Here is a 17,373-nt window from a genome sequence, read left to right on the forward strand (position 1 = left end):
CGGGACTCCAGGATCATGACCTGAGCCAAAGGCAGTCGCTTAACCAACTGAGCCACTCAGGTATTATAGTCTCTTTTTATAAAAAATCATAAACATCTACCACGTTTGCAAACGTATTCCAAAAACACTTAGGGAGCGCCTACTACGTGATGGCCGCTGTGTCACTGTGGAAGAGGCAGGACACATTGCAGGTGGCCAGCCCGACAGTGGCGTACTGACCCCGGCCCGAGGCTGCCCTCCACACGTGGGCCTGCTGGGCCCACCACCTTTAGGTGCTGCACAGGGCCCTGCTCGGCGCCTCATTAGGGGGGTTTCCAGGCGTTTCCCACAGAGAATTACACCACAGTGACTACTGGGGATTCCCTTGGGATACGGCTTAGAGCTGGGGTGGCAGAGGCTCTCCACAGGCCCCAGGATGGGCTCCCACAAGCTCTTGCACACAGCCTCCCCCCGGCCTGCGAACTGCCAAAGGGAGGCCCTTCCCATGAAGACCTGTGTGTCCTCAACCCCCCACATGGTCCTTGGCCCAGAGCTGGGACTCAGCAAGCATTTGGGACCCACCAATCCCTGCTCCACCGACACCTGGGTCACAGGGCCCTGCCCTTGACGCGTGTCACCACCACCTGCGCTGACTCCGCTGCACCCCCTTACCTGCTCCGAGACCCTGGGTGAGGGGCCTGCTGGGTGGGCTGCCAGCCTCCGCTCCAGGAACACCTCCTTCTCACAGGCGTAACACCACACCCGGAATGTGGTCAGGTTCACTGTCAGGTTATGCTTTTTCACCTAGAGGGCAAGATCCAAAATGAGGTTGAGGATACACTGGCCCAACAGGTGCCCCGCAGCTGCATCAGGGTGGTCTCGGTAAGAGGCGCTGTCAGGACAGAGGCCTGGAAGCTCTCGGGATCTGCTCGTCCTGCAGCCAGGAATGCCCAGGGCTGCCGTTGACCAAACACATGCACGTGCTACAAGCATATGCTTGCACCTGCATATCAGTTCTCGCTTCTTTGCAGCAACCCTGCTGCGCTTATTTCTATTTTATAGGCATAGCCACTGAGGCCTAGGGGGGGTAGATGGGAGCTGGGGGGCAGCTGGAGCCAGGGCTTGAATTTTGGGCCATCTGCCCGCAGGGCCCGCGCTCCTGGCCACGGCGCTCACCTGAGCATGAATGGTGCTGTGGTCAGCGAAGGATTCTCCGCAACCAACATAGGGGCAGGAGACCTGCGAAGAGAGGGAAGGAGCGAGTATTGGGGCTGGCCCGTCTCCACCACGAGGACCCGCAAGCGACTGAGGCCCTGCCACCACACAGGATAACAGCTTTATACACCCTGCGGTTCCAGCTGGACAGGATGGCTACCATGACAGCTGCCCCTGCCCTCGGAGTAATGCCCTGGGCTACTGGCCTCCTGCACAAAGCCCAGGTAGGGACACAGTGAGATGTGGGCCAAGCTCAGGCCTGGCTGCGTGGTGCCCAGACCCTCTCCCTCACTCTGGCGCCCTCCTGACTTGGGCCCGGCCCCTGAGACATCCAGGCCGTGTCCCCACCTGAGTTTTCCAGCAGTGCCCACCAGAGACGGACGCTCCCAGCCCAGAGCCTAGACCAAGCTCCACGCCCCCAACAGCGACAAGGATGCCTTACCTGGAGACAGGCCCACAGGTTGGGTCCAGGAACACCACACGACTGACAGACTCCCTGTGGGAGAGGAAGAGCCAAGTGTGAGCAGCCTGGGGGAGCCGCTCCAGCCGGAGGGGCCGACAGCTGGACTCCAAAGCTCTCCACTTAAAGGCATTTTTGCCTTGGAAAGGCTTTCACCAGCCTGCCAATCTAAATGTCCTTCCTCACAGGGCACTTCAGACTTTACTGTTTGAATTTTGTTTCGTTATGTGCTGCAAAAACATTTTCCTCCGTAAAATCATTTGAAACTTAAATCAATGGACCCATTAATATGTTCTTTTATTGCGCCCTCCACTCTCCCTTTTTGTGTAAGCCTTTCTCCCCATCTAGACTCTGGGCTCCATGAAAGAGGGATGGTCTGCCTTGTCTACCCCCGTGACTTCACAGCGCCTAGTACAAACTGGGAGATCACTATGTCTGAAGACCACAGAAAACACCAAGGTTTCTGGTCTTCTGGGTGACAGAGCCTGCTTCTTGTCCACCAGTATCTCCCCTTCTTGCTTTAGTAACAGAATGTGTGGATTTGGGCTGAGCACATGGCCAGCCAGCTGCGGGCTGTTTCTCGGCCCCCACTGTGGTCACGGGGCTCAGTTCTCATCAAAGAGATGACAGTGAAAGTGAGATATGTCGCTTCCAGGCTATGCACCCCCTTAGTTCCTTCTCGTCCTTCCACTGGCTGGAATGCAAAGGCAGGAGCGGACCTTGGACTCAGAGATGAAAGTCACGTGTTGGGAAAGGCAGGGCCACCCTGCCATCCTAGCTAGCTCTGGACTATTCTATGAGAGAAAAGGAAATGTCTACCTCATTTAAGATACTGTATTTTAGGGTCTCTTTGTTACAACTTAAACCTGCTCTAATGCCTGGGTGGCTCAGTCGGTTAAGCATCTGCCTTCAGCTCAGGTCATGATCCCAGAGTCCTGGGATCGAGCCCCACATCGGGCTCCCTGCTCGGCAGGAAGCCTGCTTCTCCCTCTCCCTCTGCCTGCTACTCTGCCTGCTTGTGCGCGCGCTCTCTCTCTCTGTTAGATAAATGAATAAAAACTGTGCCCTAAATAATCTTGTCTGTACCTGTCTAGAACGGCAATTCCCAGCTAAGCCTCCACAATGCCCAAGGGGCCTCCATCAGCTGAGGTGGATTCTAAGTGCCAGCTCTGACAGCAGTCTCAACATGGGGCTCAGCCAGAGCAAGAGGGATACGTGCTGAGGATGACCATGGCTAAGTTCATCACACATGGCTCACGTCATCCCCACCAGTCCGTGCAGCACCTCTTTTGTTTGTTTGTTTGTTTTAAAGATTTTATTTATTTATTTGACAGAGACAGAGATAGCGAGAGAGGGAACACAAGCAGGGGGAGCAGGCGAGGGAGAAGCAGGCTTCCCGCGGAGCAGGGAGCCCGGTGCAGGGCTCGATCCCAGGACCCTGGGATCATGACCCGAGCTGAAGGCAGACGCTTAGCTGACTGAGCCCCCCAGGCGCCCCGTGCAGCACCTCTTTTGGACAGATGAGGAACTGAGGCTCAGAGGTCCTGCTGGGCTACGGAGCAGGCTTGGGACGGGGAAGCTGGGGAGCCTGGGTCGTCGAGCCCTGCGTCGGGAAAGCAGGCCTCCCCCTCCCAAGCTTCCTCGGGAACTTCTCATTCTCATGAAGCCCAGTTTGTGGCCATGCCTAAACACGGAGTTCCCCGTCGGGCTGAAGTAAGGTTGGAACTGAGGTCCGCAGTCTGACGGAGTCTCCCGCTGGGGGTGCTGCGGGCAACAGGGGATCCATCAGTAGCCCCTGACCTTCCTGAATTTGTGATCTCCTTTGTGATTTCCTGATTTCACAATTTACTTTCATCTTCTGAGGCTTCCTTTTCCTTTCAGTCATTTGAATAACAAAAGTATCCTACGCTTTTTTTTTTTTTTAAGTTAGGCTCTGAGTCAACCTGGGGCTCGAACATACGACTCTGAGAGATCCAGAGTCTCATGCTCTACCTACTGAGCCAGCCAGGCACCCGGTATGCTTGTTTTAACAGTTCAGATGACACACACGTTATACACAATTTGAAGTAGAGGATATAACGTGTAATAAACACATGTGCCGGAATAATCTAAAACATGTCCCTCCATACTTTCTTCTGATACAAATGTATACGCATATACTTAGGGGAGGGGGTGTGATTTTAGGAAAAATCAGATCATACTATGCATGTTTCTGCCACCTTTTTATGGTCATCTTCCTGAGTCTGTACACAAACATCACACCTCGTCCTCTGCAATGATCGATCGCACGGTGCCCCGCGCTATGGGCTCAGCACAGCTGACCCATTCCCTTCTTGATGAGTATTCAGACTGCCGCCGGTTTCCTCCTCTTACACTTGATGCTCAATGAATACTGCTGTATTTGTATCTTTATAACTGGTACTTACATCGCTGCTGGATAAATTCCCAGAAGTGGAATGGCATCCCTGAAGGGACAGGAATGCCTACCCAGCCCCACCACGTGTGTGGTCTCTTTCCCTCCATCACTGTCAGCTCTGGATGCAACCAGCCTGTGGTTTGTCTGGCAGATGGAAATGCTATCACCTTGCTCTAGTCAGCAATATCCCCAACCACTCATGAAGTTAAGCATCTTCTTTCAGAGGTGTCTCGGCCGTTTGCATCTCCTCCATCCTGACTGACCTGTTCAGAGCCCTCTACCTTCTGGTATTTTAAAACAATCGTGGTTTCATTTTGTAGGTTCCTGGATGCTCAGAGCAGGGTGGAAGACATGCTCCCTGAAACACAGGCCTGAGACATCTCCAGATGTCCATCCAAAAGGCTGCCGTGGGCCAGCCCAGACCTTCCCTCCTTGCTCACCACTTTGCCCTCAGATCCCCCTGTTCCTGCCTCCTCTGGAGGAAAATCCCCTCGGTCTGTCTCATTTATTTCTCTGTGCAGACTCAGAACACAGTGTTAGACAATGCAAATGCACCACAGCCTTGTTCGGCCCCTCCTCCAGATCACAGAGAAGCAAAACTACTTCAAAAGAAGCCACAGGTACTTCGAAGGCCTGATCCCTTCTGTGGGCCCAGGCTAAGCCAGCTCAGGCCAAAGGCCACCCAGGACCTGCTGGTGGAGGGAGGCTGAGGGACCAGCATCAGGTGCCCAGAAAGAAGAGCCAGCAATGTGTCTAGGCATCTGAGCCCAGACCCCATTCCCGGGAGTGTCCTCCACATGCTCTTCCCCCACCACAGCCCCCCACGCCCGGCACACAGCGGCACTCCCACAAGGCCATTCATCACAGCATCACATTCACCACATTCGAAGAGCCAGGGTGTCCACCCACAGAGGCTGAGTTATGGGGTCCACACAACGAGATACCATGCAACGCCAGGGCCAAGAATGAGAAAACTGTCTATGTACCGGGATCGAAAGAGATCCAGGATACACTGTCCAGTGAATAAAGCAAGTTACAAAAGTGTCTGCAGTGTGCTACCTTTTATGGAAGGAAGGGGAAATGAAAAATAAGCATATTTGCATAAAGAAACTCTGAAAAGGCACAAAAGAAACTCCTGTAAGTGGCTCCCTAAAGGGGGGGACGGGGAGGGTGAGCACAGAGGGCGGAAGGGAGACTTCTCGACGCTGCTGTTTTTATACTGTTTGATTTTGAACCACGGGAAAGTATTACGCCGATTCAAAATATTTTTCCAGACAAAGACACGTCCTCCCCACTCAGAGTGGCCCACCTTCTCGCTCTGGGCCTGCCTGGGGCCCTCCTCAGGTCACATGTGTCAAAATGTCCATGGACTCTCAAGGCATGATTCATGCCCTGCCCTGGAAAGGCTCTGGGCACCCACTCCGGCAGCTAATGCACAGAGCACTAGCGGCTCCCAGATGGAGTGAGCTAAGTGATAATTAATGGCCATTAGGACGCAGCCCCCGGAAGGCCTCGAACAGACACCAGCCTTCCATTTACGTGAAAGGCTAACCAGAGACTGTCAGGGAGCTGGTTCTTCCACCGCCTTCAGAAACCTCTGTACCTCAGGAAGGCAGTGCCCCTAGGCATGGGCCCCAGCCCCAGAAGGTCTGACCCTTTACCTTAGATTTGAACAGCAAGTCCTCCTTGGTCACCTCCCCTATGGAGTCAAGGTGAGGGCAAAGGTCCTTGGAGTCCCCCATTCTGGCCTGGGCTCACCTACGAGAAAACGCAGGGACACTGGGTTAACGGCAGCCGCTGGGGGAGGGAGGCATGGGGCTACTGGCTCAGTGCACAACTTTGGTCTCGGGCCCTGGCTCTGCCACATATCAGCTGGTGACTCAGGGAAGCCACGTAACTACTCTGAGCCTCACTGTCCTTCTCTGGGAATTGGGTGTGACGGTAACATCAACCCCAGTGGATTGCTCAAGGACTCACAAATGGGTAAAACTGGTGTAAAACTGGTCAAACGTTGAGTAAGCCCTGTGGGGTGTACCACCATCAATTCTACCAGCTGGGATACTGTACATACTGCAGATATGCCAAAGATGTGGTACCGCTGGGGGAAGCTGAGTGACATTTGTGGCAACGTCCTATGAGTTACAATTAATTCCAAAGAAAATGCCTAAAAAGAAATCACTGAATTTGCTTCAGCCACCCAAGAGTTTAGCAGAAATCGCACCTAGGAATCTCTTGATTCTAGCTCCAAACTGTTGCCCAAAAAGGTCCAAACCAGCCAAAGATGAAGTGGAGCCAAGGTGGTTGGATCGAAGGCAGAGGCTGCGTGTCCACCGAGGGAGGTAGACCCCTAGCTCTCCTGGAAGGCCCCTCCGCACCAGAAATGGCCAGCCAGGGGTTGATGAGCCCAGGCTCCCAGCCAGAACAGCTGTTCCGGGGCGCTGATAAGGTTCCAGGTAACACACTAAGTGGTCTTCATACATTATCTCATTACAAACTCCCCCAGCCATCTTCCAGGCAGCTGTGATTAAGCCCCTTTTACAGATTAGGAAATAGGGGTTCCTTCTTCTCTCAGGTCTCACAGAAAGGAATGTGAGAGCTAAAGCTGACCTGCAAGCTGGTCAGACTCGTAAGGCCCCACCTGTGTTCGCTCTCTTTAACTTGGGAAAATGCAAGCATAAGCAGCAGACAGAACTGCACAGCTCACTCCCGTGTACCCATCACCTAGCTTCAACCCTGAGCCATGAGCGGCCAACCCTGCTTCAACTCAACCTCCTACTTCCTCGTTTTTTGCAGCAGATCCCAGACATCACGTCATTTCATCTGCGTATGTTCTTCTAAAAGATAAGGACTTGAAAAAAGAAAAAAGACACATCCACAGTTTCATTATTTCACCTAAAAGACTTTCCTCCTCGGTCCGTGCTTCAGACGGGCAGGCTGTGGGCCTACCTCTGTGTAGAGTGCCACCCCCAGGAAGCAGTTGACATCTGCATTCTCCGTGGACAGCCGACAGTGGTGGGGTGCTGCGCCAGCTGGGGTGAGTGCAGGCCTCTGGCAGGGAACCTGGGGGAACAAACCAGCGCAGTTCATGCAGCTCTGTTATTTCAAAACCATTCTTCGCACCAACCAGGAGCTGAAAATAGGCCCGAATTCCTCCTGGGAGGGGCAAGTGAATTTTTTGACATTTGAGGCATCCACGGGCTGGACAGGCTCCTCAGTCCATCCACAGGGACAGTAAAAACACACCACTCCCGGGGTAGCTAAAGGCTTATGGAGAGCTGGCAAATAGGGCCAGCCCCTCCTTGGGGGTGTTGGACCCTTCACTAGCCACTGCTGGGCATTACCTCTGTGATCGCCGAGAGCCGAGACCTTCAAGGGTCTGTAAGAGAGGGCCACGGGGCTCTCCAGCAAATGTTCCCTCTGGCTGCCACCACCTGTTAACCCTCTGGATGGAAGGCTCAGCCCCTTCCACGCATGCCCCTGAGACCCTCAGATCATCCTTGGTGCCTCCCCAGGATCCTGTGCTGCTCAGAACCCCCGGCCCCCAAGTCTTGAGCAACCCCAGGCTAGAGGCACAACTGAATCCATCCACGTGTTGCCACTGCACCCCCCTTCCCTGCTGTGCCACAGTCCCCCAGATGTGGGCAGTTCAAAGAGGGAGAGGCAGTTAGAAGCTAACATTTAAAATGGTCACATCGCTTCTCGGCCTTTTGGCTAAGATCAAGTGCATTTAAAATGGTCACATGACAATGATGGGCTCAAGGTTCTAAATTCCAAGCCTCTTCACTCAAAGCCAGATTTTTAGGATTGTTGTTTTTTTCATTTCCACTGAGGTCAAGTGCACCGGGCTGGCAAGCTGCAGTGTGGTCAGGAGGCCGGGGAGAGCGGGGAGGGAGTGTCTTTGGTGTGTGGCCCATCTCTCCAGCTAGATGGCAGAGCCAGCTTATGAGCCTGATGCCCAGTGCCACGGGCGGTGCCCAGGACAGAGATGACAGCAACAGGCCCATCTGGATTCACATGTGCAATCAGACTACTTAAGTTCCTCCAACTTCAGATAGGGAAAAAAAAAGAGCCCCGTGGCTAACAACCCTCCCTGTACCCTCACTGCCCCTGTTTTACAGAAGAAATAGAACTGGAGCTTGAGTAACTAACTACAGGACTTGGTCAAAGTCAATCCTCAGCTAGTCAGTCACTCGTGGGTACTCGATCAGATTGTTTGGTACAGAGCCAGGCTCTGAATCCGGGCTTGGCAAACCTTGTCTATAAAGTACCAGGTAGTAAATAATTTAGGCTTTGTGGGCCGTGTCAATCTTGATCACATATTCTTCTGTGCACTTTTTTTCTTTTTACAGTGTATTAAAACTTTTTTTTTTTTTTAATTCATAGCTCCAGGGCTCTGCAAGATAACCCAGAACCTGCTGCCACAGTTTGCTGCCTCCTGTTCTAAATCACTGTGCTGTTGGGGCCTCACCAAAACACGACCAGATCACTGACATTCCACATTTCACTGCACACAAATCACCAGTTTAAATAAGGCAAATAGCGAAGAAGAGTCCAGAGGGTTAACGTGGCTCCAGATTTTTTTCTAAGTAAGTAATCAGGGTATGTGCAAAGACAGAATGGCTCAGTGGATTAAGCATCTGCCTTCGGCTCAGGCTGTGATCTCGGGGTCCTGGGATCGAGCCCTGCATTAGGCTCCACGCTTAGCGGGGAATCTGCTTCTCCCTCTCCCTCTCGCTTGTGCATGCTCTCTCTCTCTCTCTCAAATAAATAAAATCTTAAAAAATAAAAATGTAAAAAAGTACTGATATAATTCAATGGGCAAAAGACAGTCCTTTCAACAAAGGCTCTCTGCATGGGGGAAAAATGACCTTTAACCCCTACCTCACATCATACACAAAACTTATTTAGAAATGGATCATAGACTTTATGTAATTGGTGGTCAACAGAGGCTTTAAAATTCTTCCCTTTCTTCTTGTTCTTTTCCGAGGTTCTGGAAGAGTCGGGTTATTCTAAAATACATCCTTGTGGGGTGCCTGGGTGGCTCAGTCGTTAAGCGTCTGCCTTCGGCTCAGGTCATGATCCCAGGGTCCTGGGATCGAGCCTCACATCGGGCTCCCTGCTCCGCAGGAAGCCTGCTTCTCCCTCTCTCCTTGCTTGTGTTCCCTCTCTCACTGTCAAATAAATAAATAAAATCTTTAAAAAAATTAAAATAAAATAAAATACATCCTTGAGATGCCCCGTTGGCTTTCTCATTTTCAAACTGACTAATTCTTTTCCCTCTAGTTCTTCATTTGCTCGTGGCACCGCCAGAGCTCAGCTTCAGAGCCCCTCGGTTTTCCACCTTTGCCTCTGGCCTTCACATCGGTCACCGGCTGCATCTGCAGCAAATCCACCTGATACACGCGCTCCCTCCTTCCACGTGTGCGGGAAGGCTCCAGGCACGCCACCCTGGCTGCTCGCAGCTCCTTCCTGCTGCTGCGCATCTCAGAGCATACGTGATCAGTGACATCTTTCAAGTCTTGCGCATGTGTTCTTAGCAACACACTTCTTAGGAGGGTAAAACCCCCAACGTTCACCGTTCTCAACCCCGGCAGCACCCTGCCTTCCTCTGACTCTTTTGCCCTTCACTTCATTCACACGATTGCTACCTGCTACAGCGAGAGGTAAACAGTCCTTCGTGTTTTCAGCAAGCTTTCTCTCTTCCTCATCTTCTGTTTCCAGAAATTTGTGTTTTCTTTTTTAAGATTTTATTTATTTGAGCGAGCAAGCAAGCAAGAGAGAGCACAAGCAGGGGGAGGGGCAGAAGGAGAGGAACAGACAGACTCCCCACTCAGCGGGGAACCGGCCATGGGGCTTGATCCCACGACCCTGAGATCATGACCTGAGCCGAAATCAGACGCTTAACGACGGAGCCACCCAGGCGCCCCAAAACCACCTCTTTGGATTAAAACTCTGAACTGTTCCACCTGTACAGTCTTGTTTACTCTGGGGGAAGCACCTGTATGCTCTGAAGACAACAAATCTGTGAGGAAGAGGAGTTGACTAACATCCATGTTCCCAATCTGGATTCACCTGCAGCCGTAACGCGAGTTCAAGCTCCATGTCCACCAATTTTTGGTACACTTGGTTTGGGAGCTTTGCAAAGCCCAGAGAGCCTTTGAGGTCCGTCTTTGGAGCCAGCAGGGTACTGCTGCAGATGCGCTTCCCCCAGCAGGGGTGGACCCGCGCCACCCCACATCCCTGACCCCTCCACCACCAGCCCCAGCACGGTCCCGGCTGCCAGTTCTCCTGACTTCAGACTGAACAGGAGCAAACATTAAAACTCTAGAACTTCTAGAGGAAATCCTAGGAGAGAATCTCTGCAACTCTGGAGTCCACAAAGGTCTTAGAACATGGAAGGTGTTCTTTATAAAAGGCAACATTGAAAAACTGGGCTTTCTCAAAATTAAACATTTTTCTTTTCAAAAGATGCTGTTAGGGGAATGAAAAAGCAAGCCATGGCCTGGGAGAAAATGTTCACAATACATGTATCTAACAAATATCCAAAATACATAAAGAACTCTTACAACCCAGGGAAGGATAAAGTGTCCAATTTTGTGAAACGGGTGACGGATGGAATGGGTACTTCACAAGAATGGCCAATAAACACACGAGAGCATGCTCAACATCGTTTGCAAGATAACATCTCACAGCACCAAGAACATCTAGAACTAATAATATCTTCAATACCAGGGGTTGCTGAAGATGTGAAGGAATTTGCCTATATTGATAGGACTGGAAAATAATATCAAAAGCTGGAAAATATCTGGGCAGATTCCTACAAAGTCAAGCACACACTTACCACATGAGCCCGCAATTCCACTGTTGGATATTCACCCACGAGAAATGAAAACATACCTCTACACAAAGACTTGTATGCAAACATTCATAGTAGCTTTATACGTAAAACAGCCCAAAATTGGGAAGACCTCCCAGTGTCCAGCAACAGGGGACTGAAGCCAACTAACATTATATTCATATAATGGGATACTACTCAGCATCAAAAAGAACCCTGGATATGCACAGCAACATGGGTCAATTCCAGACACGTTCAACTGAGCAAAAGAAGTCAGATACAAAAGAGCACATACTCTAGGATTCTCTTTATATGAAATTTCAAAACGGACAAAACTAACTTTAGGTGTTAGAAATTGGGACAGTGGTTGCCTGGGGCAGAGGATGAGGCTACACCGTAAAGAGGGAACTTTCTGTGGTGTTGGAATGTTCTAGATTTTGATTGGGGTGTGATTTAGCCAGGTCTCTATACCTGTCAAATCTCAGGAACTACATCTTTAAAGTGCATGCATTTTACTGTATGTAAATTATAGCTCAATAAAGTTGGTTAAAAGCCCTTTATTTTTTTTAAAGATTTTATTTTATTTTATTTTTAAGTAGGCTCCATGCCCAATGTGGGGCTTAAACTCACAACCCTGAGATTAAGAGCCACACACTCTACCGACGGAGCCAGCCAGGAGCCCCTAAAAGATTTTAAGTAATTTCGATACCCAAGGTGGGGCTTGAACGCATAACCCTGATCTCAAGACCTGAGCTGAGACCAAGAGCCGGATGCTTAACTCAGCCACCCAGGTGCCCCCCACTTCTTGGTATGCACCCCAAAGCACTGAAAGCAGTGACTTAAATAGATATTCATACACCCGTGTTCGTAGCAGCACTGTTCACAAGAACCAAAGGAGCAGGCAACCTAAGGGTCCGTCAAAAGATGTATGGAGAGACAAAATGTGCTCTATCCACACAACAGAATATTATTTAGTCTTAAAAAGGAAGAAAATTCTGACTCATGCTACAACAAAGATGAACCTTGAGGACATCATGCTGGGTAAAATAAGCCAGACACAAAAAAATAAATACTATATGATTCCACTTCTATGAACTACCTAAAGAAATTAAATCCATAGAGACAGAAAGTAAAATGGTGGTTGCCAGGGAGAGGGAGGAGTCATGTTTAATGAGGACAAAGTTTCAGTTTGGGAAGAAGGGAAGGTTCTGGAGGTGGATGGGGGTGATGGTTGCACAACGATGTGAATGTGCTTAATGCCACTGAACCGCACACTAAAGATGATTAAGATGCTACATTTTACATGTATTTTAATGAAACTTCAAAATAAAATTTTCAAAGATAAAAATTCCAGAAGTTGCGGAGAGAGGGTATGACACCACTAAGAAGAAATTTTTAAGAAATGGGGGTGGGGGGTGCCTAGGCGGCTCAGTCGGTTAACCATCTGACTCTTGATCTCAGCTCAGGTCCTGTCTCATGGCGCAAGCCCCACCTTGGGCTCCAGGCTGGGTGTGGATCCTACAATCAATCAATTAATCAAATGGAGGGAGGGGCAGGGAATGACAACGACCAAGAAAGATACTGGTCCCCATTGGGCCCTACCATGCTGTCCACTGTCTTTGTCCTCTCTCCACTTCACTGTCCCCTGACCAGGAAAGGCATCTGTTGCCCACCCTGCCGAATGCAGTCCCACCCTACCCTACCATCCTCTCTCCGAGGGAAGGCCCTCTGTCCATCCTGGCCCATACTTGGCAGGCTCTGTAATCATTTTCATCATTTACCTGTTTTTTTATCTAACGCCTGTTCCCTCTCAAGAATGTAAGCCCCCCCCAACCCCTCTTCCCCCGGCCAAGGGCAGGGATCTGTTTTGTTCACTGCTGTATGCCAAATACCCAGAATGGCATCTGAACAGTGACTTCTCAGTAAATACTTGTTAGATGGCTCAAAAGTGCAAAAAGCTATAAAACACTATCACATAAAAATTCCATTTTGGTAAACTAATCTAACAATGTTATCATTATTCCTGGGAGGATGGAATCAAGGGATTTTTGTTCCCTCCTTTTTTGCTTGTCTGCATTTTAACAACGAACTGATGTTGCTTTTGTAATACACGTCCTGATAGGGTACTTATAATTATCTCTAAAGTTTCCAAAATAAAAAGAACATGTGTCTGGCCTCTTTGGTACCTAAGGTGTCCCTCCTGGGCCCTTGCTTTTTCCCCAGGTCCCTGAGAGAACACTGGGGAAGCACGACCTCCATCCCTTGGGGGCTCTCCAGACCCCCAGGGTGTGAACAGGACACCTGAGGCCCATTTTAGAGAGGGGGCAGCATCTGAGGTCCCAGAAGCTCCAAGAGAGGACGTGCCTCAGCTGCTACCCGAGTGGCTTGAAAGTATAACCTTTCATCATGTGACCCATTCACTTGAAGATCTGCTCCTTTGCTTTTGCCTCATTAACTTCTGTGTTGTATTAAAAATTTTCATCTCGGGCGCCGGGGTGGTTCAGATGGTTAAGTGTCTGCCTTCGGCTCAGGTCATGATCCCAGGGTCCTGGGATCGAGTCCCACATCGGGCTCCCTGCTCCTTGGGAGCCTGCTTCTCCCTCTCTCTCTCTCTCTCTCTCATGCATAAATAAATAAAATCTTAAAAAAAATATTTTTTTCATCTCCTCCCACTTACCCTGAAAATAGAAAAAGGCTTTTTGTGTGGTTTCAATACAATTAACATACACCTCTGTAGATGCTGGAGAACACTGACAAACATAAAATGGCATAAAAATCACCTGTGACCCACCTGGGGGTGGGGGTAAGATGGTTACTGTGTTAGTCTTGTTCATGTGTAGGAATGCCTAATTTAAAAAAACGAAACTAGAATATAACAGAGTTTGTATACAAGGCTTTTCTGTTTATATCACGTACATTTCTCCTGTCACTAAACTTCTTTTCAACAACTTCATTTCTAATGGCTGACTAATGTCCCACATATAATTTAAGCTATACCTTAGTCGCTTTCCTACTCTTGGACACTTTGGGTATTTGTGTGTGTGTGTTGCCATTATAAACAAAGCAGTGAGAAATATTTTGAAATATAAATCTTTGACTACATCTTTGACCCAGGAAAAATTACTAGGTCAAAATGTATGTGCTGGGGGCGCCTGAGTGGCTCAGTCGTTACGCGTCTGCCTTCAGCTCAGGTCGTGATCCCAGGGTCCTGGGATCGAGCACCACATCGGGCTCCCCGCCCTGCGGAAAGCCTGCTTCTCCCTCTCCCACTGCCCCTGCTTGTGTTCCCTCTCTGTCTCTCTCACTGTCAAATAAATAAATAAAATCTTTAAAAAAATTGTATGTGCTGAAGGCTCTAGATACACATTGACCAACTTCCCTCTACATCCACTATATAAATTTATCTGCCAGAGGGGGAGACGAACCATGAGAGACGATGGACTCTGAAAAACAAACTGGGGGGTTCTAGAGGGGAGGAGGGTAGGGGGATGGGTTAGCCTGGTGATGGGTATTAAAGAGGGCACATTCTGCGTGGAGCATTGGGTGTTATGCACAAACAATGAATCATGGAACACTACATCAAAAACTAATGATGTAATGTATGTTGATTAACAATAAAAAAATTTAAAAAAAATTTTATCTGCCTACCAGCAGTGTAGGAGCATGCCCAACAAAGAAAGTTTGAGGTTTACTAACATTTTTTTTCAAAGCTGATGTTTAAAAACAGTTTGTAGGAAGGGCAAAGTTGAGCGGTAGTACTGTAAACTTTGGGTGTTTACTCTTCCTCATGTAGGATCTGAAATGTCAAAAGCACCTGGTCTACAAGGGCTGCACTCCACTTATCTCCACTGCCTAGAAGCTTTCACTTCATTTTATCTTGGTACCCAACCGGCTTGGCTTGGGGTAATGTAACACACGCCAGGTTTGGGCCCTGCCCTTAACCCCAGGGTAGCTATACGCAGCCACCAGGGATGTGATCATTACTAGCCAGCCACCTTTTCCTGTGCTCTTCCCCCATGTCGGCTGCTTCACATACGTTAGCCCTGGGGCTGAGCCTAATTCCAGAAGGCAATGAGATAGCTAGCCCTGCGTTCAGCTCCTTGCTGGTCACTTGCAAGCTGTGTGTCTTTAGATAAATCAGTCGCCCCTCAGTTTCCACGTCCGTGAAATGGGGACAAAGATGGCAACTAGAGTTATGGGAGCGTGCAGGGAGACAATGCATAGGGAGGATTTAGCATTCTGATCACGTGGACTTCCAGGGTGGCTCAGGGTCTGCATTTACCTGCAAAGCAAGGACGCTCAGAAATGTTCTGTGCTATAATTTGTGTTACTGGCCATGTTTTATAGATCAGGGGACGGAGACAGGTGGGGATGTGAGTCACACACCCAAGGGTGCCCTCCATCAGCTTTTCAGCCAGGGCTCCGTGGCCCAGGACAGCACTGACTCTGACCAGGCACTATGCCCAGTGCCTCTCCTACACTCTTCACATAAGGAAAGCTGTTTCTCATTTTAGGGAGCATGAATGGAGGCCCAGACACAGGAAGCCATTTGCCCAAGACCATACAGTGAGGAAGCAACACAGCGAGGAAGGAACTAGGCTGTATCTGCCTTCAGAGTGCTTCCCATTCTTGCCTCTGTGCAAATAATTGGAGTGCACACAGCAGGCACTTAATAAAGACCAAAAGAAAAAGAAACCTATGCTGCCGAAGGAGCTGGCTCCCAGGAACAGGCCCCCTGGAAGCAGCTGTGCTGCTGGGAGTCAGCAAGGCCCCTCCCTCTCCCGACTGGCCAGGCCAGCCTCCACTCCTGGGGCACAGAAAGCTGGGGGAGGGAGGCCCTGGCAGGTCTGGCTCAGAGCCCACCCATTGCAGGCCCCAGTGAGGCTTCCGGGAGGGTTCAGCCTGAGGGAGGGCAGGCACTTCTCCCTCCCTGGGGCCTGCAGCAAGGAAGGGGGAAAGTGGCCCCAGGTAGCGGGCGGGCGGGCAGGCAGGCAGCACCTCTGGGCCTGGCATCAGCCGCTCAGACCAGGCCTAGGGTGCCCATTACTCATCATTTTCCTGGCAGTTCTGGCCACCTCCTCCTCCCAGCTAGGAAGCCAGTTCCTTAGGACGGGAGAGGGGATGCTGCCAAGCCCCCGCTAACACAGAGACAGCCACCTGCTCTGATCCTTATTACACCAGTCATCCCATACTCCACACACCTGCCCACAATGCTCCATGACCCTCTGGCCCTCAGAGCATGATCCCTTTCCCTCCCTCCTGCCTTTTTCTCTCTGTCCTGCTTCTAAGCAACTCCATTTCTCCTAAAGCCCAAATATATCCCTTCCGTCCACCCAATCTTAATTCCCTAAGAATCCAACAACCTCCTGACTCCCAAGCAGAACCCTCAGCCTCCCCCTGCCTTGACAAATCTTGCTTCCCCCACACCTCTGTTCTCCCACACCTCCAGTGTCCTCAAATCCTCAGGCAAATCCTCATCTGCCTTACCCACCTTACCCACCCCTGCCTTGAATGGCCCTGTGTACTGGAACTGACACTAACAGACCTCACTGAATCCTTACCACCATCCTGGAGGGCAGGCAACAACTGGGAGCTAAACCCATCTCCACCTCCATCACTGGAGGAGAGGCTGAGGCTCAGAGAGGTGGAGTAACGGGCTGGAGGTCACACAGCTACCGAGCCGCTGATCCAGAATTTGACCTTGGGACTGCCCACCCTGAAGTCAGTGCTCTGAACTGTCAGCTCCACAGTCTCCCCAACAGCCCCAGCCAGCCTGGAGTGGGGATGATCTTTACCCCCTCCAAGCCAAACACCCACATTCGGAGGGCAGCTTCCCCTGGCCTCCTTCACAAGAGCCACTTCTGAGTCATGCTTCACAAAGCATTTTTCTGCTCAACTTAAACTCCTGAAGTCTATGACAACACCTCTGAAGCCTGGTACTGCAATTTGTCCCAGGCTCTGGAGGAGTCAGTTAATTGGAGAGGGCATGGGTTTGGGGCCACCACCGGCTGGCACTCTTTGGGGGTTAGCGGGCTGGAAACAGTGACTGGCCCCGATCACTGAGAAGCCACAAACCCTAGAGCGCGTAAGTATAAGCAGAACTCAGACTAAGACCCCTAAAACCGCAAAGCAGGAGAGGGTCAGAGAGGTTCACGCCAGAAGTCACATAGCCAGTAAATGAAACAGGGACTCCGGTGGGGAAAGAGCCTCCAAGAAGAGAAGGCTCCTGCCCAGAGTCACCAGGTAAGGGGGCAGAATGGGGGATTGTACTGAGGGTCAGGACCTATAACTCAGTCCACTGCTTTATCATGTTACCGACCTAATCCCAAACGAGAATACACCAGTTTAAATTTGCAACTCAATACCCCCTCCCACTAGTAATTCCCTTGCTTCGCTCTATTTCCGTACCACTCATCACCTTCTAATATACTTTACATACTTATGTTATTAGAACCTAAAGTCCAGGGG

General features: G+C 50.4%; 1 protein-coding gene across 8 annotated transcripts in view; it reads right to left on the reverse strand.

The window, feature by feature from the left end:
• USP20 (ubiquitin specific peptidase 20) overlaps positions 1–17,373 on the reverse strand; it is a 41,979-nt gene that overhangs the window by 22,186 nt on the left and 2,420 nt on the right. For 6 of the 8 annotated variants that reach the window (XM_073905621.1, XM_073905626.1, XM_025888342.2 and 3 more), the window contains exons 2-6: positions 6,963–7,130; positions 5,732–5,828; positions 1,637–1,690; positions 1,156–1,218; positions 652–783 (exon numbers count right to left, since the gene is read on the reverse strand). In XM_073905621.1, the coding sequence (XP_073761722.1) occupies positions 652–783; positions 1,156–1,218; positions 1,637–1,690; positions 5,732–5,812 (330 nt within the window). In that variant the 5' untranslated portion in view covers positions 5,813–5,828; positions 6,963–7,130. The remainder of the gene's footprint in view (positions 1–651; positions 784–1,155; positions 1,219–1,636; positions 1,691–5,731; positions 5,829–6,962; positions 7,131–17,373) is intronic. The other 2 variants (XM_073905623.1, XM_073905622.1) reach the window with 1 other exon arrangement.

The sequence above is a fragment of the Callorhinus ursinus genome, unplaced genomic scaffold (genome assembly GCF_003265705.2).
Source record: "Callorhinus ursinus isolate GAN/ISIS: 27379988/994484 unplaced genomic scaffold, GSC_fseal_2.0 scaffold24, whole genome shotgun sequence".
In the NCBI taxonomy this organism is placed as follows: Eukaryota; Metazoa; Chordata; class Mammalia; order Carnivora; family Otariidae; genus Callorhinus; species Callorhinus ursinus.